Source organism: Alosa sapidissima, chromosome 16 (assembly GCF_018492685.1).
Source record: "Alosa sapidissima isolate fAloSap1 chromosome 16, fAloSap1.pri, whole genome shotgun sequence".
Lineage (NCBI taxonomy): Eukaryota > Metazoa > Chordata > Actinopteri > Clupeiformes > Clupeidae > Alosa > Alosa sapidissima.
In genome coordinates, this window is record NC_055972.1 from 25364621 (window position 1) to 25388986 (window position 24366).

Here is a 24366-nt window from a genome sequence, read left to right on the forward strand (position 1 = left end):
AAGAAAATTTGGTCTACTGGCCTCTTTTTTGGTATTCACTATTTGACTGAAGGGATGTGAAATGCAGCCTTTTCTCTCTCCCCCATTAAACAGCTACAAGACGCACAGAGCTGAGGGGGAGGATCTTTATCTGGGCTCCTTGTTTCTGCTGAGTCTTTTAAAAAACACAAAACCACCTGTCTGGCCTCCACAGGCGTGTTTAAAAAAAAAACAAACAGACAAAAAAAAAAAAAACGTTTTTAACTCCCAAGTCTGTTGAGAAATTAGGGAGAAGAATAAGGTTACTTGTTGTTGCTCTAACGTAAAACTAATTCCGGAATGCAACACAACTGAATGTCTGAATGACTCCCATGCCAAAATGGAATGGCCCACGTGTTCTTCCACCGAATCTACACCCAACACATCAAACAACAAATGACGTTTGTTGAAATTAGTCTGGAATTTTAGATCATTATTTCTCATGATGTGGCAAGCATCATTCCATCTTCCAAAGAAATGGCTAATATTAGCAATCATGCATACTCTGACTGGTATGCAAATTAGTGATATTGTTAATGTAAAGTCTAGTTTTATTTCAAAATGTCCCATGAACAGTTAAGAGGACGGTGCAATGTAGAGTTTGTCATAAACCGAGCAGCTTTGGCGTACACAATTAGGTCTACATTTCTTCTACATCATCCAATTAAAATGCAAATTAATGAAATTAATCAGTCATTTACAAGAACAATTTTGAATGAAATGACCATGACGGATGAAAGAGAATCAGAATGTCTTGTTCATTTTCTCTGCATAATGTCAAACAGACTGCAATTGTAGCACAATCTCTTGCAGAAGGAAAAACTTAACAAAACCCACAGAAGTACTTTCAAGTCAAGATATATGAACTGTGCAATTAATTTTTATGAACTCAATCAGACCTGTGTGTGAACTAATTAATTTAAAAATCAGCCTCTGACGCACTGAATTTTCTGAACTCAGTCATCACTCTGCTCTGTCTCTTTATAAAATAATAATTACTCTGGATCTTGATGCAACATACTTAAATAGTTGTTTGAACATATTTTCAGACAAAATAACTATTCAAAGCATGTAGATAAAGAACTGTACATGAAATACAATGCCAACATTGTGTTGAGTCAAATCATGAACCACTCCCAAACCCTAAATTATCCTGTCTTGGATATAATGTTTTTGTTAAATTGTTCAGCTGGGAGTTTTTCCATCTCATGTCAATATCTACCCAGAACTCAACATTCTTTCTGAAATGGACCTGAGTTGCTGCAATACTTTAACACGGAGCAAGCAATTACTACAGGCAATGAGGTGAATCAGTGAACCAGTAACTAGAGCCATGCTGGGCAACACCAAATTTCGAAACCTTAAAACCACTTTTTTAAATTTCACTGGTGCAGAGACCGTAATTGCTTTGAACTTCAGAGTGTGACAGACGTACAAGCTCAAACTCTGATAAGTCAGCCACATACCACAGCGGATATCTTCATTCTATTTTTCAGCTTCTGCATGCCCCTAGAGAAAAGTGCCTGTCTTCAGAGATGACAGAGCTGAGAGAGGAAAATAACTGTCTAGAATTACATACTTTCCTTTTCTGGAAAGGTTTAATGAAATATTCAGGACAAAGGGAGACCTGTTGAACAGGAAGCCTAATGTGATCTCACAGGCTTAGCACTTCAGTATGGGGGGGAAGGAAACCTACTGATCAGCTGATTTACAAACAACCAACCGGATTACTAAAGCACAGTGTAGCGTAGTATAGCATCATCTGGGGACACAGGTCTGTTGCCTGCACATTCTCAGCAATCAAACCTCAGCCAGCTAAGTGCATTACTGACATTATTAAATAACTAACTCAGGAAGGCACACTGAACATTACAGTGGTTATTTAGGTTTTATCCATACAGGCTTTTTCCTATTCAAGACAAGAGACAACAGATGGCATCTAACTGCTTCAAATGTGTTGCATCAAGCAATAGCCTTCTACAATGACAAAAGATCTAGAGCAATCTGTATAAGTGTCCAAGATTAGACCATTATTTCAAATATCCAATGAAAGCAAATGTCACCATTGTGGCAATGTAGCCATAACGAGTCTGCCTAAATGCATCAGCACAATATCAAGACATGGAACATTGACACAATAGACGTCGAGGGAACACCAGGCCACATTTAAGGGGAACTAGTATGATGATTGTTGTAATGATGTAGGCTACGTTACTGTGGAAGTGAGTCCAGCAGTCATTTTCCTTCTTTTCAAGGTTTGGTTCCTGGCACTGAGGAAATCTGCCAACCCAAAGATGTGTGTGGATATCTGGCAATACTACATGTGGAGCAGGCCCACAATCAAAATCAACTGGGCTAAATCCACATAGTCCACATAAGGCATTTTATGTTGGCACTATAGACCCTTTCAAGAGAGTTCCATTATCAGCATCATAGTTGGCCCCACAAGACTTCCTTTTTAACATTCCATATGTAAGGGATAATTAAGGATCTTTGTGTATAGAACGCCGGTCATTACTGGGAAAATAAGTCCCGACAGGGCGAACCGGACCCCGACGCGCAGCTTATTATACGGCTACTTGCCAAAAACGAAATAATAAACTCCCCACGATATGACTTTAGCCTACATAACCTAGCCTATTTGTTCATCGTGGCCTTTGCTGAGAAACAAATAGGCCTAGTTCGCAACACACGCTGCTAAACTTGAATCAAACATTCTTTAGAACACAGCTGCTGATCAACCGTCTGCTTTCACGTTTGAATGAAGTTCCAGTCCTTGCGTAGTGATATGAAAGACAATAATCAGAAGCACAAAACCCGTTGCCATTGACAATGGTGATTAAATGCTTTGCCGGTGATTTATGTAGATTTAAAGGTCTCATTCACTGAGAAACCGTTTAATACTTGTTACTTTCGAAATACTATAGCTCACTCAAAGTTGCATATGCATGCTACACGTGAAAATGATCTTCTACCCCCATTGCCCGCATTAGCCAATGAAAGAAAATACACGGAAAAAGAAGCGAATCAGAAAGAGCCCTTCCCAATGAGGCCGAAGGGAAACTGATTATTCATGGCCTCGCCCACCTTGGCTTGTGACCGCCTACAGGAAGACTAGAAGATTTTGCGGCTAGGGGATTGTCTCCCTGCAGCTAGTAGGAGTTAACAGCAAGTTGCTAACATGGCGGGAAAAAATCGTGCCTGTGTTATTTGTGGCAATAACACATCAATGTTGCATGTCTTGCCTTAGAAACATGAGTTGAGGAAGAAATGGTTCGGATTTATCGTTGGAACACCGAAGTAGTGCAACATTAGTTCTGTGTTCCAATCATTTCGACCAGTCACTGCCTACAGTTAGAAAATGGTTTTGCATCGATGTTCTGAAAACCTGGTTCTGTACCGTCATGATGATCGACCACCAGCTCACAGGCTGTAAGTACAAACAAACTTTTCCACCTAACGTCTGTTACAAAATAGCATGTTCATATTCTTCACGTTAGCATGCATGAAAAGGGTACAAGCTAGGCTTAGGCTAGCCTATATTACAGGAAGCTACACCAGGCACGTAACTGAAGTGTTCTGTTCGCGACGTGTAAAATCAGAGAATGTCTAATAGGAAGGGCTCTGGTAAAATCCATTAGAGGAATGGTCTATTTTCCCGAACGTAGCCTACAGGCCACTAACAAGCCAGGTGTAGCTACTTCCATTGATTAGGCCTATTGGAAGCTAATTGTTGCAGTAACGTTACATAACGCGAACGGAATGCTTCAGTTACGTGCCTGGTGTAGGTACACTCATAAGAAACTGACCACACCACCCAGAGATTTAGCTTGTTGAACCTATAATCTTCTAACCTAAGTGTTAAACCACAAATAATAATATTAGCAACAATATCTTATGCTCAACTAAGTACGAGTATTGTTCTAGTCTAAACAGGGAAAATCAAAAACACAATACCCGTGCACTATTAGGCTAAGTCACTAGAGCTCAGGTATTTACACTTCAGTCTAATTTATGTGTTCTTGCCATTATTACATTGACCTTTGTAGGCCTACAATGATGTTTTGTTTGATTACTTGCTGTTTACTTAGTATTTTGTATGTCTTCCAGAGCACATCCTCATGTCAGGCTACACAGCTTTCTAGCCTACATTAGGTCATCACGTTAGAAGCAAAGGTTTGTGATAGTTTCTAGAAGTCTTTTTCTAGTAGGCTAATACAGGTTCTTATGTGCTTGTCAATGTTTTGGGAAAGTCAATTCATGGATTTCTTCAGGTCACTTTCCACAGGTGTATAAAATCAAGCACCTCGATTATGAATGTAGACTGCATGGTGCTTGATTAATACACCTGTGTAAATGGACCTGATGAAACCCATGAATTGCATAACAGATAGAATTGATATTACCGAATGTCTTCTTGTGGGTGTGCTACTTAGTAAATCATACACCTTACCACAGTCACTAAAATATTTTTGTTTCCGTTGTGCCAGTACAGTTTTGTGTGAGAGTTAATGTCCTGTGTACTATTAGTATCTTGTAACTTGACAGTAATACACATTTATTTACTTTAGGTACCCAAACAGAATACTTGAAAAGTATGAGTATTGATACAAGCACTTCGGATACACCATGGGCATGGGGGCCTGCTACCTCTACTGCCATCAAGCCTGTTCATCCAAGGCCAGCTAGAAGACCTCGGGTTGATCAAGAGGAGGAGGAGGAGGATGAAAGCGACATCTCCACAATAACACCTGATGGCTCCACCTATGGCCCAGCGCAATCAAAGAGCAATGTAATAGAATCATCACAGCCAACGAATGTGTTTTGTGTGTTGTCCCTTCGGATCCCCAGGACAATACAAGCCGAAACAGCAACTCGGACCTTTTTCCCTAAATAATCCCAGCACCATCTTACAAAGGATCTGTAGGCCAGATGTCTGCATCGTCTGGCAAAAAGAGGACATTGTTAATTCTGTGCATAGTTTGGATGTTCTTGTTTTGTGTTTGCATTATTTTAATAGACTGCAATATTACTATTTGTCAATGTTTCACGGACCACCTAGCAAAAAAAAAAAAAAAAACAGTAGACCTACTTCAACAGTATATTACACAATAGGCCTTCTCACTGAACCACCTTGCTTGTTGTCTTTGCACCTTGCTTATGGTGTCAGAGGATTCATATGATTTAAACTGGCATAGGTTACATCAGTGTTGCAGAACTGTTTGGATTTACATACAAGTTGGTTCAATATTGCAAACAACTCCTCTATTATATTTTACCACATCTACTTGTGGAACACTTGAGATAGCTTGCGGACCACACTTTGAGTACTGCTGTATGTTAATATAATAAAGTTATTTATTGAAAATTGACCTGTTTTGTATATTTGTTTTAGGAGTTTCATCAGTTTTTGTCCCTTTTAAGCTAAAGGTTTATCTTACCCTTCATATCTTCTGTCTCACAGAGGGCCATAGTTGTCATAGTCGAATGTTTAGTGCATTTTGAAGGGAGTACATTATGCTAAGGCAGACTGGTTCTAATCCTGGGTACAGAGTCATACAGACAACAGGGGTACTGGTGTTGCCCATTTTTCTAACCACATGAGCAATCCCCTTACGAAAAAGTAGTATAGGAATCTTATAGTATTTGGGACAAAATATTATAGTAATCTTATAGGAATAATTGGGACATACTACTAATAACTATAATATCCTGTAACCGCTATAGTTTTTCTATAGTAGTCTTATAGTACCTATAGTATGTCCAAATACTATAGTATTCCTATAAGATTACTGTAATATTTAGTCCCAAAATACTATAGTAGGCTACTTTTTCTGTCATACGTGACAAGTTGTTTTCTGAGTAGGCTAACCTCTGCCATTGTCAGGCTATCAAAGCCATAGTTCTCATTACCGGAGAAGTCTTGCAGCACACATTCTCTGCTTCTGTAGGCATTCTGGTACAATTCCAGCAAAATATAGCTAGGTAGGCGTGTTTGCATTTAGATCTATATATATTGGGCTATGACCAAGTGGTCTTTCAATGATAGTATCATAGAATTCAAACCATAACTATCTAGCTATTCCGATAGCATTAGCAGGCTAGGTCAGTGGCTGAACTGCATTTAGGGTGCTTACCTGTGTTGTGAAGTAAAATATCTACTAGGAAGATTGCAAAGACTTTTGACTGTGTAAAGAAATAGGTCTTTATTTTAAAACGTTTCCAACTGTTTATTACTTGAAAGCAAGATGACGATTGTCACAAACGTTTACCTCTTTTAAGAGAAATTTTAAGCTGACAGGCAATTGTTACCATTCTATTAAACCAACGTTCACCGACAAACGATCAGGAAGCGGTTCTTCTTCCTACTCGAATATTAGGATCAAACACATGAAGTTGTATCTCCGAAGACATTTTGTGCAACAGTTTTGACTCGAGTTTTAGCCAGGTTTTAGCACTGTAAAGTTGAATATGGAGCATAGCACAGGCAGAATCGGATGAGGATGCACTGGAGGAAGCGTCACAGTACTGTTAGCCAATCAGAGGTGAATTCATTAGCATGTCATTAATATTCATGACTAGAGGCGAAATCCAGTCGTTCCTCCCCGCCCACCTTCCCCACCAAACTAGAACAGCATGAAACAGACGCAGGACAGCATTTTTTTTTCACCAAAACCGGCTCACAGGGCATTCATCAATACTACAGACCACTGCAAAATTAATGAAAAAACGATGAGATGAGACCTTTAACATTGGGCCTTCCCAACGTTCGGGCCTTTCATGTGAATGGAACGTTCTGCAGCACTCTGAAGAGCCGTGTAATAAGTTATCTTAATGCAGAGGAAGTAGATTGGGGCCCAAATAGAACGTTCAAGCATTGTTTTTGTTTTTATTGTTGAAAGGGTCTATAGCCTAATGCACTGGCGTGTTTTAAATCTGAAATAAGGAGGAATGTGAGGAGGCTGCTATCACAGTTTTTCTCAGTCAATTTTAGATTGTTAGCCCTTCAGCAGTGGAGTTTTAAACATTTTAACAAAAGAGTCCATTTCGATTTTAGGTTCTAAAATTCCATGTTGAATTCGATGAACCCAGATGACTGCTCTGGATGAACCCAGATACGTTAGTTAGAACGTTAATTGAGTGACGGTACCTGCTGAAAAGTATCTTCCTGAAGCATACATGTGTCTTGACAATCTCAAATTGTTTTAAAATGTGATGGTAATTCTACAGGGGGAGGGGACTGGGACCTTGAATTTGCAATAAAAACAAAAACCTTTAACTTCCTATTTATGTAGAGGCACATGGGTGTGCACTCAAACCACAACCTAGTTTTGTCATAACATACCTTGCATCTGTCCATAACGTTGTACTAATACACTCATCTGTGTGGCCAACTTGTAAATGATATAATCAAGTATAATGACTATTATAAATTTTACAAAAATGCTAGAACATACAGTGACCTCTGTTAATGTCTATTGATGAAACCGCAGTTTGCCATTTTTCTTTTTTGCGAACTTGGGAGTTTTCACACTGAAAATAGTCTGTATTCATTTCCCTCAGTGACTCCACTGAGCATTGGCTATGCCTGGAGGAACAGCGAGCACTGCAGACTAGAGGTGCATTTACTCCATTCTTCCTGGTAATACAACACGACTGCATCAGGACCAAAACTCAATTTGGACAGCAGGCTTCTGCAAATGGACCATGATGTGATGGTTAAGTGCCAAAATCTATTTGCATTGATTTTTTTTTTCTTTTAGGGATGACAACAGTACAGAGGAGGAGTGGTGAGAGAAGAGGCACATGTGTGTGTGTGTGTGTACAAGAGAGAGAGTTTGTGTGTGTGTGTGCAAGAGAGAGAGAGAGAGAGAGTTTTTGTGTGTATGACTATGTGTGTCTGTGTACAAGAGATTACAAAGACTTAATTAGGAGTTATTTGTACACCATTAGCACTTGTGGTTTAGTGTCTAACTTCCATTTGAAAAGAGCATCTTTGATAAGTATTTATCCGCGGTTAAACCGCGGATCGGGCGGATGACGTGAAGAAATATAATATTTTAATTAAATTCGGGCGGGTGGCGGTTGAACCAATCAAACGCATCACCCATATACATTAAAACAACCAGCGGATGGCGGGCGGGTGCGGTTTTGAAAATTGGTCAAAAAACGTTGGTGCAGATGGATGATAAGTTTTGCTATGCGGTTACGGTTAAAATAATAGCCCATCCGCGCATCTCTAGTGTGTCTTAATATAAAGTGTTACCATATATGGTAATATATATTTGAGATTGAGAATGAGTTAATAAAAACTCTGGATTAGATTATCATATATTTGTATACTGAACTTGCTTTAAAAAGTTTAACACTCTTAACGCTCATAAATCCTATTTATCATGGAGGCCTGGATGTTACCCTTGATTATATCATGCTGCACAGCTACACTAATTACTGTTAGTCATAGAGTCAAGCGTTTTCTTTTGTTTTATTATTATTTTTTAACCCTCTCTAAAAGATGCACAGGTTGTGAAGACAGACTGGCTGCACTAATAAACTTTTTTGGACGAAAGAGCTGTTGGCCCCAGAAACAACATGACGTCTGACTTAACAACTGAATAGCCCAAAGCTCCCAACCGCTCAAATTGTAAAGTGTGGGGAGGCTATTTGGTGGCTTACTGGTGGCCTTCTTCTCTTATAGCATTCGATAACATGAAAAAAAAAAAATATATATATAAAAAATAAATATAATATACTGTATATAAATATATATATATATATATATATATATATATATATATATATATATATATATATATATATATATATATATATATATGTAAATAAATAATATGAAACGGTTCTGCCCCACTCGCCATTGACCTCTCTCCAGGGGGTCAGGATTTGGAGCGTTAGCTTCAGCCAGTTAGCATCCCAGCTGGCTGCCACCATCTTTAAAAATGGCGTCCTGCATGTGCTTATGGTGCGATCCATTTGTCCAATGTGCTCACCTTACGAGTAGCAAGTTGTCCGGAAAACAGGAAATTACGCAAAATTACGCAACGGCACGCCCCCCTAAACTAGTCTGACGAGAAGCGATCTCGTACAAGTCATAGGACCCCCAGTTCACGGCAAGTTGTTACGACAAGGAAGTTACGTCATTTCACAGGTTATGAGTTGGCACAAGCCGTCAGCAAGTACAAATGGAACGCATGATTACTTCTGGCCTCACTTTCACAAACAAGCCAATTGAGTGCCACATTTCCGATTCGCCACACATTATGTCATCGATTTGTGTGGATTGGCTCATGCCCTTAGCATGGAATTGCCAGCTCAACCACCAATCCACATCAACAACATACTGTTGTACTCTGTAAGGTGGCATCTACAGTAATTGGCTAACTCTAGATGGTGTGTGTGTGTATGTGTGTGTCAGCCCAGGGCGTTGGTGACACCAGCACACATCCACTACACATATTCTTTTGTACTTGGAATACTCAGTGGAGAGAGTGGCCTCCCAAATCCCATCTGGAGCCAATCTGAGCTAGGCAGGACAGAATGGTCCGCAAGGGCAGTTTAACATGCAGACGGAGAGGAGAGGAGAGGACAGAAGAGGAGACAAAAAGAATAGAAGGCAACAAAAATTGTCTTGAAAAACGATCGTCTCCTTCCTGAATCTAAATGAGAAGCCAGCCTCAGTAAATCAGGAAATGAAAACTTCACACAGGGCCTTCATAAAAACAAACATGGAATGTGCAGTGCTGGTTTGCACCGGATTGGAGATACCTGACTAGAATGAATATGATGCCATGCAATAGAGTGTGAAGCTGGAGAAAGAAGTCTCAAATATTTATGTTAACTTGACTAAGATACTCAGTCAATTGGAAATGGGTTATTAACCACCATCATGGCAGACAAATAGGCCTAGACTGTTGTCCAAGACACTGTGGTGTGCTTCATTAGGAGGGTAAAGTCTATGCCAAGCTAATGAAGTGTGGAAATTATAAATGCTAGTTATAACAGCAGCCAGTGCGGGTAAGAAATCAATATACCAGACAGCAATTCCGGACAGAGCTTTACAGCTATGCTTGTAAACTTGTACCTTCCCAGTGAATACCAATGAAATCCAATGGAAAATAGACTATTTACAACAAACACCTCTAACAAATGCAGACAAAAAAATACAACAAATTGCCAAGAGAATGGACACTATCAGCAATGAATGGAAAGTCCCAAACGCATAGATAGCTGAGACAGTCTCCCTGAACCTCATGACAGTACCTCTAGTGCATTGCCTACACAAAGGCACACTATACAACACATAGTATATAATCTATACACAAAGCACAACATTAAGATTATTGTAAAATCTGCCTCTGCAGTCTCCTAATCAGTTTGCGCTGCTTACTATTTAGCTTCCCATGCATAGTTGACTCCAGTTTTTGTCCATGTCAGACATCAACAGTTATTAGCTGTGCATGTTGGGCATATGTTTGAGAAGGTGGTTCAAAAAGGCAGAAAGACATTAGCTGTTACCTGTAGTTTATCCTCTGGTACATTGAGCCAGTGGTTAAAAGCTTGGGACAACTTGGTTCGCACCTGTTTTCCTGAAAAGAAAAAGAATGAAGAATGAAAATGATTACCTTAATTGTCATTTACAGTGATAAATCAATACAAACTGACATTACAAATGTATAACAGAATATCTAGCATTGGGCAACAAATAGGCCTACTAAAGGGACAATTTGACCAGGGGAAAAAGCAAATGAAATTGAAAATGTACCTGAAATGTGCCTAGTTCATAACAATGATAACACCTATGATCACAACAAACAACAATGATCAAAACATAAGATATGTAGGTTAGGGTCTGAAGCTGCCCATTTCTGTAAGCTTTCCCAAACAGATATACACATACACACATGGATCTATCCGCAACTGAAGTCAACTAGATCACTGATTGTGGCATCCGGGATATCAGTAGGTAAAGGAGGTGGTATGCTCCTCAAAGACGTGCGTCATTGACGCATGGTCACAATTTGGGACGCACACGACACCACCCGCATGCCACGTTGATGGCGCACTTCTTAGATGCAGGAGTATACCAGGTCTATAATGGTGGGAAAAACCCTGGAAAAACCTCCTCACCAGACAGTAGTGACTTTCATTTTCACTTCCCCTCTGCAGCCAGGAACACAAACAAGGAGAGGGCGGGGAGGGACTTTATGGGCAGAGGTATGGTACACAGTCTTTCAGTTCCTGTTATTTCCATTTAGGACAGCAGAGTGGAGAACCCTCCCTGCAACCTCTGTTCTTCGCCTGCACTTACACGCAAGCCACAGTTTTATTTTGAGGCTTTCGTTAAATTTAATAATTTACTTTTCTGGCTGACTACTCAGTCCTGATCCCAGGTTTATGATGATTTGTAAGGTCTGTAGCCAATAACTCAGGAGTGGACGGTAAATCCGAACCATTCATTTTTGCGAACAGCTTATTTTTTTGTTTTCCACTTTTCCCCTCAAGTGCAATCCTGAAAGTCTAACCTCAGTAAAGAAGAAGAAAAGGGAAAAGGTCCCTCCACCGCCCTGCATACAGTTCCCTACCCACCCCGGTCACAAAAGAGAGATCGTTAAAAGCTACTCTGGAGAAAGACAAGAACAGACGTTGTTTGGGCCAGCAACAACAGCATCGCCTCCACCCTGTCAGAGCGGCCAGTGTTGGAAAGGTCTAGCAATCACATCCCGGCTTAAGGCTGACAAGCTCAACAGGAGTAAGATAAATATTAGAAATGAAAATATCCCTTCAAGCGCTGCAGGGATATTTGGAGGCAGGCCCAGCCTCTGCAAGAGCAGGCATATAAACCCAAGCGTCAAGAGTGCCAGAGGGGGAGGGATGGCTCTCATTAAGACTAGTGAGGTTACTTTATCATTGGCTCAGTAAGCAAATATGTAGCAATCACTACATGGGAAATAGGCTGCCAAGCTTCAAAATGTGGATTTTCTTTTACAGTTATGCTGTTGGACAAACAGTTGAATCACAAAAACAATGCATATTTGCAAGCTGCTGTAAGTAACTAACGATTCTTTGGTTTGGAGTGATAAAAAGTGCATGACTAAGTGATGTTAAAAGGGCGTAAACCTTTGTGCTCATCACAAAGTGTCTCAATGCTGGCTAAGCTGCTTTAGCTAAACACTTAAAGAGTGTTTACTACTCATTTTTAAATCCATAGGTTTAACAGCTTTACCAAGAAGAGAAACCACTAGCATAATGTGAGAAGCCTAAACACTTGGATGCTTTCTTAGCTGGAGAAATGAGTCTTAACATTAAAAGTACAGCTGCGGGAAGTGCTTGATGAAAACAAACACTGGACTGGTTTTAAAAATGATGTCTGCTATTATGTTTTGTGAAACGTTGTGGATATTTGAGCTATACTTCCAATCAAATCCTGCCCCCCTCTGCCAGTGCTCCAAGAGCACCCAGTTGATTGGCTGGGGTCGTTTAAAGTTTGATCTGAGCTACCTTGTTTATTTCCCAATAACAGAGCCAGGTCTTTATGCAAGACAAGTTTTAAACGCACCAACATGGAACATACAGTTGTTACCTTTAAGTGATGAGGCCCAGAAACCAAACTGTTTTAAATTCAACTAAAATAAACCATCCTAGGGCAATCAATAGCAGAGAGAGAGAGAGAGAGAGAGAGAGAGAGAGAGAGAGAGAGAGAGAGAGAGAGAGAGAGAGAGAGAGAGAGAGAGAGAGAGAGAGAGAGAGAGAGAGAGAGAGAGAGAGAGAGAGAGAGAGAGAGAGAGAGAGAGAAAATTCCAGAGGCTCTGATCTGATGCAATAGCCTACACATTACTGCGGTCATCTAATAAGCACAACAAATTAGCCGTCTTAAAAAGGTAGCTTTAAGACACAACTCTGAAATGGATATTGTGCACAATGTGGAAAAACATTACCTCAAAGATGAATGGCAACAGCTAGCTAATTAAACTGAAGCCAGAGGGGGTAATGAATCATGTCGTCCTCCAACTCAAGACAAGCCTGTGTGACTGATACGTGTTTTATTTATACAATTTTACACGCAGTCTGACATAACGGATCAAAAAGCAGCACCTGTTTTACATTTTTTAACAGCAGTTGTACCACTCTAGTAAGAGTACATTTTGGAAGTACATCCTCTTTGTCATAACATAGATAAAACCACTGTGTTCTGCAACAACAACAAAAATCAGTCCTTGTCTCCTTGTCTCTCTGTCTCTCAACAAACCTGCATGCATGTTCATGGAAAACATTGTTGTTGGCATCACCACGCTGCACAGATTTGTTCAAAACTGTTGCATTCAAGTTAACGGCTCCTACACACAGTTGCGTTCCGTCAACGCATGCCAGTGGGTGTTCCCGACGGTAGCTATGCAAATGACTAAGTATAACCGTAATTTGATTGGTTGGTGCTGTCCGTCGATTGGCTTGATTGGCCGGTGCCGTCTGTCGGTGCAGCAACAGCTGAACTTCTCAATGCGAGCGACGGGAGAAACGTGACGCAACCAACCCACAATTCAGTTCGGCAACGGATGACGTGAGCCCATGTAAAGTGAATGGGATGCGTCTCCAGCACTGCAACGCACGCAGCTGTGTGTACAGGGCTCCAGACTAACTCTTTGCACTGGTTGCACTGGTGCGCCTAACTTTTTTCTTAGGTGCACCAGCACAAAAGTTAGGTGCACCCACATTTTCAACCACATCGCATTTAACACCGCAGCAGGTTCACTTTTTTCCCTTAATTACTGTCCTATATAGGTTGTCCTATGACTTACAGTAGGATTTACAATTCTACAAGAAAAGTAACTTAATGAAGTGTTGGTGCTTTAAGTGCTTCACTGAGCTGAAATTTAAACTTAAAACATCTCAAGATGTATTAAATAAAAATAACAGTGAGTAAATTAACAGTGCACGTCTTTTAAGGGCTTCAAACTGCACATCTCATGGCTCAATGTTTTACATACTATCCTTCATGATCTTTAGGCCTTGGCTAAACCAGCTCGCCATGCTAGCATCTTCCATAGAAATGTATTTGAGCACAATTTAAAGAGATGTTCCAAGTAGCCTGGGGGATTTTTATGTGATTTTGCAATGCTGATTGCAATAATCATTTGACAGCCCCACAATGCAATTTACTTTTTAATTTGAGTATTTTTTAATTTTCAATAAGAACATGGTTAATGCAGTAACGAAATGGTAGGCCTATTTTTATAGGCTATTGCAATGACTTGCTAGCCTGGCAGGCCATCCTAGATCATTGAAATGTATAGTCTGGAATTGAACCATTCACCTCGCTTAATCCAAGGGGCGGGCAGAGAATTGTCTTTCAAACTGCCTAGGCATGCAATAGGCCAGCGCTACGACCAATCAGAACAAAGAGCAGGATGACATGGCCAGAGCAATGAAAACAGTGAACGGGGAAGTAAACTTTTACCATATCCGGTTGGCAAAACGGCAAATACATCCTTCTTCGAAAGGAATGACTTAAGTGCATTGTGTTCAACTTCAAAGAAAAGCACAAGTCCAACTCCTCCAAAGTTGACGACAACGCCGATTCAAACAACCGCTCTTCGTTCGCCATAGCCACCTTCCTTGTTGCTACCATCGCAGGACTGTCGTCTTTCTGTTAAGCCCGCCTTAAGACTCTAACAAAATAGAGCGCTGTGATTGGATGACGTCCACGGCGTCAGCCAATAGAAATCCCCATGGTTTGATACTAGACGTACAGGCTGGGCAAATGAATTTGCCGCCGCTAGGGTGCGTCTAGATTTCTAGGCTAATGACTTGCCATGCTCGATCTAAATGTGTCCATTCAATTCACCGTACACAATGACCACTGTATACATGCAGGGAATATTCAGGCTTTAAATGTAGCAGCGATATTCGGTTTGCGCCAAATAACGGATTAAATTGATTGATGCCATCAGAATGAGTGTACACAACTCGCGCGCAAAACGAATATTGCTGTTGAAAACCCGGGTTACTCCCTGCATGTAACTGCGGTCAATGAAGCACTCCTTTTCGGCGATATGTATCTCTGTCGTTCGGTCGTTGTATGCATTGTTCTCTCTCTGCAGCACAAGCATTTTCAAATTTACACACAGGCACTGGGCCACGGCCAATCAGAGGGGAGGTCCTGCCCTTCACTATCTGTGATTTGTTTAAACCACGATATTGGCCAAATATGTGTCAATGCAAGGTAGAGTTTCAATGCGGACACTTTTTCCTCTTTCGAATAGCTGGTCGCACCGGTGCGACCTCCGATTTTTTTTAGTCGCACTTTTGAAAAATTAGGTCGCATATGCGACCAAATTGGTCGCACTCTGGAGCCCTGGGAGCCGTAACTCTACAACCAACCCCCCCCCCCCCCCTTCACCTACCACCACAAATAGAATCCAATTTTGTGGGAAACACTGCTGACATTTATCTTCCATTATGCATTTTCTGTCTGCTTACACTGTAACTTTATTTTCAATCTAAGGATGTGAAATAGTGTCTGTTTGTTTACATGTTTTAATTTGTGAGAAAAGTGGTTCACGTCACTCTTGACCTAACCATGGCTAAACATCCACACAGTACTTAGAAAACTGAATAAAGAGGTTTTGAGTCACTGCGCCAAACCTCATCTCTCCGTGATGGGGGCAGACCTTGCATGCCGCTCCACACAACAGAGATGGAACAGCGGAATTCTGATCTAGCCCTTTGGGGAGCATGCTTTGAAAGAGACAGCCTGCACAAGCCGGTCTAAATGTAGATGTCTCTCCTTGGACTCGCTCACCGCAAGGCCCCCATTCTGTTCACGCAGATGCAGCTGGGATTTTTTTAACCACGCACAGAAGCACAGAGACATAAAAAATAAAATTAAAAAAAGAAAAGAGATCGACAAAAACAGAGTACGACCTTAGAATACGAATAGAATATAGTTGTTTTACCTTAAAATAACACTCTCTTACACACATGTTAAGCTGTTGTCACAGGTAGGAGCATGACTCTTAGCCTCCTTAGACTCTTAGCATGATGATTAGCCTCCTTAGCGCTAAAAATGCTGAACATCGACCAAAAGGGAAATTCCTATCGTGTTACTTACTTTAACCTTCATCTGTTACCTCTAATAAATAAAAATAATAATAAAAAAAAAAATCAATAAAAACATTCTGCACTTCCACCTGTGTTTTAATCAAAGTGTATCATGCCAACACCATGACAAAACATTAAATGCACCCTTAAAAGGTGCCATGTGTAAGAATTGAGGTAAAAATATCCAAAAAATGAGCTACACGCATCAAAAGAATGAGAAGAAATAAGGGCGATGATGTCATTAAAAAGATTACAAGGTATAGTGCTGCAGAGATATCAACCTGAATTAGCATGCTAAATTACTAGCCACAGCCCGACAGGTGTTATAATACCAGTTTCGGCCATGGGAGGCGGTATGCGGGCAACATAACCACCAGCCAAACTGCAAGACACGTTTCCCAGTTGTTACTCTAGGGTAGACCATCTCACTTTCTGGAGGTATACTGCCCCATCTTTTATGGAATGTGGAGTATGAATTGATTTTTTGGTGGACATTACACATGGCACCTTTAACAGTTTTTTTTTTACCTTAACATAACGTTTCCAAAATTATTTTAACAGCACATAACATGACAAACGGCACTTCTGCCATTGTCTGAGCATCCCTTTGTAGGCAATTACCAACCTAGCAATTTTCTAGTAGGGTTGTTTCTTTCGGGTAGGAAACTTGTTAAGGGTACCTTTAAAGTAGGGTTTCTCAACGGGGGCGGTACCGCCCCCCTGGGGGGCGTTCGTACAACCTAGGGGGGCGCTGGGAACGTGAGTTTTTTTTTTTTTTTAATTTTAAACTTTCATGGTTTTCACATATTTTTGGTGCAAAAGTAGGCTACCTGAAATAAATAGGCTATTTTCATTCATGGGTTTCTAACCCCTCTACCGTCCCAGCTACATTTTACTGTTTATCAATGCTCAGTGGTCATACAGTGCAGTTCGGGCCTGCACACGCAACACGATGCAGCTCATTTAACTTAAAAATAACAGCTACAAACTCATTTTGATGCTTCACTGACGTACAATACAGAGTGGGGTCTCTAACACTGCTGATGTGCACCCACATGGTATAAGTTTAGTCAGAACATTTTCTCTTGGCTTATTTAATCCTTTACCTTTTAAATTAGAATCCAACTGTGACGGATTACATAAATTGCTGATACGTTATTATAACACATTCATTATTTCAAATCAAATGGCAAATTTAGGTTAGAGTGAGATTGAACTGAGAAAGCATTTAATAACTAGGAGTCACAACATCACAACAGCGCAACAACAAGCTCCCACACGTGGCCTAATTTGCCCTCAGTGAGTGGAATGTGGAATGAATGTCGTCATCTCTTTTGCAAACTTACCACTGCACTGCTCAGAGGACGTGCACTTTTCCCCCTGCTATCCAGTGGCACCATTTCAGTCAAATTAGCGCGCGCGTTCGATCGAATCAGCTCTGTGCAGATCTGACAAAACGTAAGGCATGTTTGTATTGAAAGATTCAGCCAGATCTACGCAGCGCTGATTCAAACACACCCGATGATTTGACGATACCATGAAGCCATGGAATTTTCTTCCTACAGATACAGATCTTGTTATGACCTCTCTGTACACTTTCAAAGTTTACAATACTTCAGTTTGTCTGTAGCAACCCTCACCACACTACCACAGAAGTGTAATTATATTTGAGCATTGTTAGTGGTTAATGCAAATAAACAGTCTTGCGCAAAACACCACCAATTAACGTAATTTTGCTCTCAATCAAAAGTCTGAAGTTGTTAACTATCGTAAATAGACCCTAGGTTGTTTTTACTCCGGAATTACACTTTAAGCCTCGTCCAACAACAAAACTTCAATGAAAATCTCCATTGAAAATAGCGTTAGGACTAGACTAGGGAAACTTGCCGAGGGAAACTTGCCGACAGAAAACAGACAAGAGAGACAAGACGATTGGCAAAGCAAGCAGATCCAGTTCAACACTAATATGCAAAAGCTACCAAGTATAAGTGGTTTGACCTTTTATTATGAAAGACTCCAGCAACAGTTACACATGCTGGATGGAGTCCAAGACAGACAGACAACCAGTTCTCCTGTAACATTTCCTGGTCTGAACTTCCTCTTTTAGTGCTATTGGTCATCTTACACTGCATAGTCCGAGAATCTTTTCGGATTCACAGTCGGGTTCGGGTTCCTCGGATTCAACAAACCCAAGGTAAAAACTGTGTTCCATTCTCTGTCTGCTTTAAATACAGGATGTACATTGTTAAAAAGTGCCTCACCTGGCAGCTGAAGCAAGTACTTGTAGGGTTCTAGAAGAATCCGCTCCGAAGCAGCTCCCTTGTCCCCATCCATCCCTTGTACTTTCCAGTGAATCAATAAACCTACAGCAGGTGGGGGTCCCGGATGGAGGAAGGCAGGAAGCAGAGGAAGGCAGACATGAAAGGGACAAAGACACTGAATATTAATATGTGTTCTTAACAAATGAAAGGGCTTGCTCTTCTGATCCGAAATAAAAGCACAGCTACACGCAGACTCTTCCCCGCTGGAAATAGTGGGACAGATTGACACAGGCAAGACGCAAGCAATTATTTTCTGGCAGGTTTGCTCATTGTGCATTTCGTTTGCTTTCATACTAGCACGCTTTTGCTTTTTTTTTTGCTATACCGTACCCATCAAATCTGCTGTGTATGACAAGCTTGACTCTTCTCTGCTGCATCCGGCTAACAAGCATAGGGGAGGATAACAGAAGCTGATGGCTCAGACGAAGCCCAACGACATCAAATAAACATAAAGAGATAGTTTCTCTCCCAACTTCAAAGGGAATCATGAAAATGTATAAGCAGAGGATCCACTAAAAGAGAGCGAATGGGGTAAGAGACTAATAAAGGTGTTCCTTTGAATCAAAAATACTACCAGGATTTCATTCTAACTTGAGGTCTGGTTGCTTACATTCTGACGCCTGCACACACACAAACATTGAATTCTCATGCCACCCCTGTTGGAGGTCTACCCGGCTGACAGCTGATGTTAGTGCTTGACTAAAGATGTTGAAAACAACATAGCTTCCGCAGGAATAACAATGCAATACAAACAATCATCTGATCTGCGAAGCCTCAACGCTGCCAAGGCAGTGTTAGGGTTGAAACATTGGTTGTATAGTGTCAGGGCTGATATGTTGGTTGCAGTGTCAGAATGCATTTGATGACTAATATGGAATTCTGTGTATCAGTCAGAATATGTAAAAGAAAGATTAAACAAAAGGTCAGGGGATCTAAAATAGCTCATGTTCAATGAGTAAACCTTACTGCTACAGTATAATCCTTCATCAGCATAAAGGGATGGGGCCACTTTGCGGCCTTTAACTGTGAGTCACACCGTCTTAAACAGGGGTCTCCAACAGGTTGCTCTAAAGTTACCAGTAGCTACTCACCTATTTCTGAGTAGCTTTCCAAAATGTTTCCAGTTGAAGAACACAAGAACCATGACACTACTAGCACTCTCTTACCTGACACAACTATATCTGTGTGGTGTGTGGTTATAGTCTTACAAGTAGGCAGGTCTCAAAAGTAGCAAATAAAAATGAACAGGGATATCTTTAAAAAGGATCAAATCAAAACAAAATTCCCTAGTTTCCTTCTGCATTTCTCCTCCTGTATTTCACTACACACAATACACACATATTGGTTTGATATAGATGCTGCACATCAGGGTCCTGTTTGTTCTCGTCTGTATTTATTTTTCAAGAATGACTTGTGGATTATTCGTTATTCCTAGCACATTTACTTGTGCATTTTAGCTAATCAGAGAAGATTTGCGTGAGGCAGTGTCCGCACACTTTCTTAGAGCAGATAAGATGCAGACACTGAGCTAGGAGGCACAATAGAAGAAACAGCATGTTCCACAATGATAACAAAAAAACTCAATGCACTCTCTACAGAAAACTTAAGCTTCAAGCCTAGAACTTCAGCTTTTTTTTTTTTTATCTTGATGCTGCTTTTTGATACTGAATAAAACATGATAATTTTTGTGTTGGGAATCAATAATTATGGATAATGAAGTTATGTCTAACTAATATAAACTGTCAAATTGACAGCTGTGTAATCAAACCAACATTCTTGGGCCATAATTATATCACAAGAACACACAAAGAGTGCAGTAACAACAACAACAAGTGTTTAGGTTACAATAAGTATGTGAAATCTTGGCCATCTATGCCATTTTAACCACACGATCAGGATAGACAAATAGCCTACATCTGGAGAAACAAAACAAATAGCGTTAATGTGTAGGTGCTGTAATGTTATATGACAAAAGGACCAGGGGAATGTCTCATGATGACTCACAGTCAGGGAAATGTCTCATGACATGCAGCCACACCACAGCAATGAGTACCATGTACCCATGTTGTAGGCATTTAACACACACAGTTAAGCACACACAGTTAAAACAGTTATCAATGATGTCCAATTAATTTCAGCTTGCCATAGATAGAGGAAGAAAAATAACTTGTCTGCAAAAACACTCTCACAAGCAAGCCCTTTGTATCCTCCAGTTGTAGGCCTAAATCAAACATAAATCTAACTTGATGAAATTCAATAGCAGGGTTTTCATATCAAGTTCAACACAGACTGCTGCATAACACAGGCCTACATCTATGACAGATCCGTGGCACAACCACACAAGCAGACCTCCCCACTTTTGACATGTCATGTAGGCTACCCAATATCCATCTCGAACTTAAGACTTCCCAATTCATCAATAAATCAATTAGGCCTACTTTGAATTCAACAGAAGAAATGATGGAAACATGCCAGTGCATGTGGACATGCATCCAAGATGTTTCACAACAAAGAAGCTGGCAATTTAAAAATAAAGCCCTCTCATGTAGCCTAGCTAAACAAGACACATCAAAGTCACCATAGCTAATAAATATACACATTGAAGCAGGCCTATCTGAAGAGCTAGATTATTTAAACATTATTTATTATTAAATATTATTAAATTAGTGTCTTAGGCTTAAGGACATTAATTTAGGGGAATTTATGGGAAGGCATAGCACTCTTCTGTATAAGTTTCATCAGCAACCACAACAAAAACAACACCAGGGGTGACTGCTGTAAACACCCCACTCCACCCACCTTCTGTCAGGCAAATTGAAATCCGGGTACTTCAGCACTTCCGCTTTCCGACGTTTTTCTTGATTTCCTTGCTAACATTAGCACGTTAGCTTTCGCCTCATTACTGGACTCATCCAATAATGTAATATATATATGTATATATATACCCTAAATACTGATAAAAACAATGAGTTAGTAAGTATTACAGTGATCTGACCGGCTTTCGGAAACTGATTGCTCGCTATAAGAAAGAAAAAAAGCACGGACGTATTCGATGCGCTCTGCCTCACGGCTAGACCTCGTACCATCCTCCTCATCCGCATACACAGCAAGTTAAATACGCCATGGCCTCTCTACGGAGCAAGCGCGCACAAGTAGGTGGGGCAGGGGAAAACAGGAATGGCCGTCCACTTTCTAGCTTGCCCCTCACGCAGGAAGTTATGGGAGTTGAAGTTTTGATACTGAGCTTTGTATCCAGTGGCTCAATCCTGCAATGAATGTACATATGTACCTTAAAAAATACACATCCCAGAAACGATGACAGCGATGTCGCCAGCGGACGTTGAAAAAAGTAACAACAAATGGTTTAAGATTGACCAATACAAGGAGCCAAAAGGCGGACACTCGAAGCTTTAGTCCAATGACTGTACACGGTTTGTTCCGTGGGTAGATTTGTGTATCTGTCAGTCAGTTTCAGCCCAAAGAGGGGGATCGTAGAGAAAGAGAGCCTGAGTGGGGAGAGAGACTTTGTCGGAATCACATCTCAGCACCGACTGAGGTCTTGCAGACTTCGTCTAAACATTTTCTGACGTCGAGCGACAAATATTTGAGATCTAATGGATTATTTCTTATTTTTTTCATAACGGACTACTCGGAACTCAGTGTCTCAGTTGGATAGACTATCAAGGTAAGGTTGTTTATAAGCTCATACTTTGAGGTCTTACGTTAAGTAGGCTACGTGTTAGAAATGGTTTATATCGCCTTGTAGAAGTAAAGACAAATCGACCAACAGTGCTAGTTTGCAGGCGTTTGTCGCAACATCATAAGACTGAAATAGCTGAATGCACAAAATACTCTAACATATTCCTAAAAACAGGAGGCATTCGTGTATTGTCATTAACCTTGTTTACTTAAGCAGTAACATTACAGGATTTTCGTTTTGCACGGTTGTTTCTTCTCGTCAATGGATGCTCATTTTTCGTGGCCCATCATCCATCCGTGTTATGTATTGTTTTGACCAAGTATATTGGCATTAAAACAGCAGATGTTGTGTTGGAATTCGCTAAAACTAAACAGCGGTCCTCGCCATCAAAAAGCCCAACTGATGGGGAAATGCTGTTTTGTTGGGTAGCCCTTACGTAAGGCTTTGTGATATTGTGATTGAGAGAGTATTTCGAATTAATAGTGGGCTACAACTCTCAAAAACAGCGTGTGCATGTCTGGAGTTTCATGGGTCGATCGAATCTTGCATTTGTGCTGTGCTTGGCTGAATCAAGCAGCGCCCCAAAGAACTCGCTCATTGTAGAGATTCTGAAATGATTCAGCGCGTGATGATATATTGTTCGAACTGTATTTTCGACCGCGCGGTGTCCCTGTGCATAATTCAGCATACTCTATCGCCGTCTTTTCTGGAAATTCGGGGCTTACTTCCTCTGTTCCAGTGTAGTCATGTAGCCCACAATAACGACAAGCCTACAAGAGCGAACTGAAATGGCTGGCTTGTTGAGCATGTAGTCATCATAAGCAGTTTCCTTCAGTTGTGTTCTAGTTAGCAGCGAGATTTTGAAACCATTTACTGTACGCGACCTTTCTCTAGCCCAAAATATGTCGTGCAACCATTATGTCATTCGAAAAATGTTAAGCTATTTCAGTGAGCCACTATCACAGAGAATATAGCCCAACGATTGTCGAGGGTGACATTGTAACAGACTCTTCGGGAGAAATATAGCAAGCTTGTTACTTGTAGCATCTAGCAGACGATATTCCAAAGCTCTCCAGTAATCTAACATTATTGCGGTATCGGAGGATTCGAGCGACTTTGTTCAGCTTGACCTTGTTCGTTGGGTTGACAGCTTTTCCATTGTGTGGAGCACACCGATGTAGTCTCAGCCATCAGCAGTTCGTATCAGCGCTTTCTCTCGTAGACGGAGAATTATGCTCTCAGTTGGTATTATATCCGCCTGCAAACGGGCTACTGCGTAAGTGTATCTTCGTTATTCACAATCTGGCCATGTATAGCCTACGTTTGTATATTTTGTGAACTAATGGATTGTTATCGATGTCATTGAGCTTTTTATTCACCCCGTCGAAGGCTACAGTGAGAAACTATGTGCCGTCCCACTTGACGAGATAGCCTAGAACAAACCCAACATAGACTACCAGCCAGGAGCAAACATTTCGTGACTAGGTTTTCCTTGTCCCTAAAGAAATTCTTTGTAATCTGTAGTTGTTGGGATGGTGTGACATAATTTTTGTTTGTGTGTTTGCTTGTTTTATCCTCATATGGAATATGTGTCTGCTGTGTGGCACAGAAATGGCGTCATCGAATGCTGTAGCGCTAGACATTACGCTAACCTGCTCCTTGTACGGCTACTGTAGTTTGTCTTTTTGTCCTCGTAGGATTTTTCTTACTTTGAAGTTCAAAGGAATGGCTTCTTTCTTTTATCGATACCTTCTGCATGATCTGTCATATTTGCGCAAACATGTAAACAATAAGTTTTACTTTCTTTTGAGGATGACTGGGATGAACTTGCCGTATGCTCTCATGGCAAAAGAAATCACGTTGAGACTGGAGCAACACGAGATCATTACATAAACGGCTGAAAATGTTCTCTCATTCATCTCATGAGCCTAGCGCTTAACTTGGCGAAAGTCTGCTAGGTCAGACGATTGTCACACGATGGAAACATCAAATTCACGGTAAAAATCGTAGGGCGGACGTTGTCGACGACGTTTAAGCCAACCCCCGCGGTGCTGTGCTGTCTACCAGGAAAACGATTGTATTTCTTATCTTCACCGTTTCACCATAGCATGCTACCGCGCGTCGACGAGCTGAAAGAATGAATGCCCCGATATGCTGTCGTAGTAGTATATTGATGTTTACTGTATTCCATTAATGCCGCATCTCAAATAAATG

The 24366-nt window shown here is 40.8% G+C and overlaps 2 protein-coding genes across 7 annotated transcripts in view; one reads left to right on the top strand and one right to left on the bottom strand.

The window, feature by feature from the left end:
* ggps1 (geranylgeranyl diphosphate synthase 1) overlaps positions 1-21620 on the bottom strand; it is a 32347-nt gene extending 10727 nt beyond the window's left edge. The window contains exons 1-3 of the mRNA XM_042066425.1: positions 21252-21620; positions 18393-18494; positions 10552-10622 (exon numbers count right to left, since the gene is read on the bottom strand). Of these exons, the coding sequence (XP_041922359.1) occupies positions 10552-10622; positions 18393-18465 (144 nt within the window). The 5' untranslated portion in view covers positions 18466-18494; positions 21252-21620. The remainder of the gene's footprint in view (positions 1-10551; positions 10623-18392; positions 18495-21251) is intronic.
* Positions 21621-21938: 318 nt separating this feature from the next.
* The window catches only part of arid4b (AT-rich interaction domain 4B), a 46836-nt gene continuing 44408 nt past the window's right edge, over positions 21939-24366 (top strand). For 5 of the 6 annotated variants that reach the window (XM_042066418.1, XM_042066420.1, XM_042066421.1 and 2 more), the window contains exon 1: positions 21939-22137. The gene's annotated coding sequence lies outside the window, so the exon portion shown is untranslated. Of the gene's footprint in view, positions 22138-22952; positions 23429-24366 lie in introns of those variants that run through there. The other variant, XM_042066419.1, reaches the window with a different exon arrangement.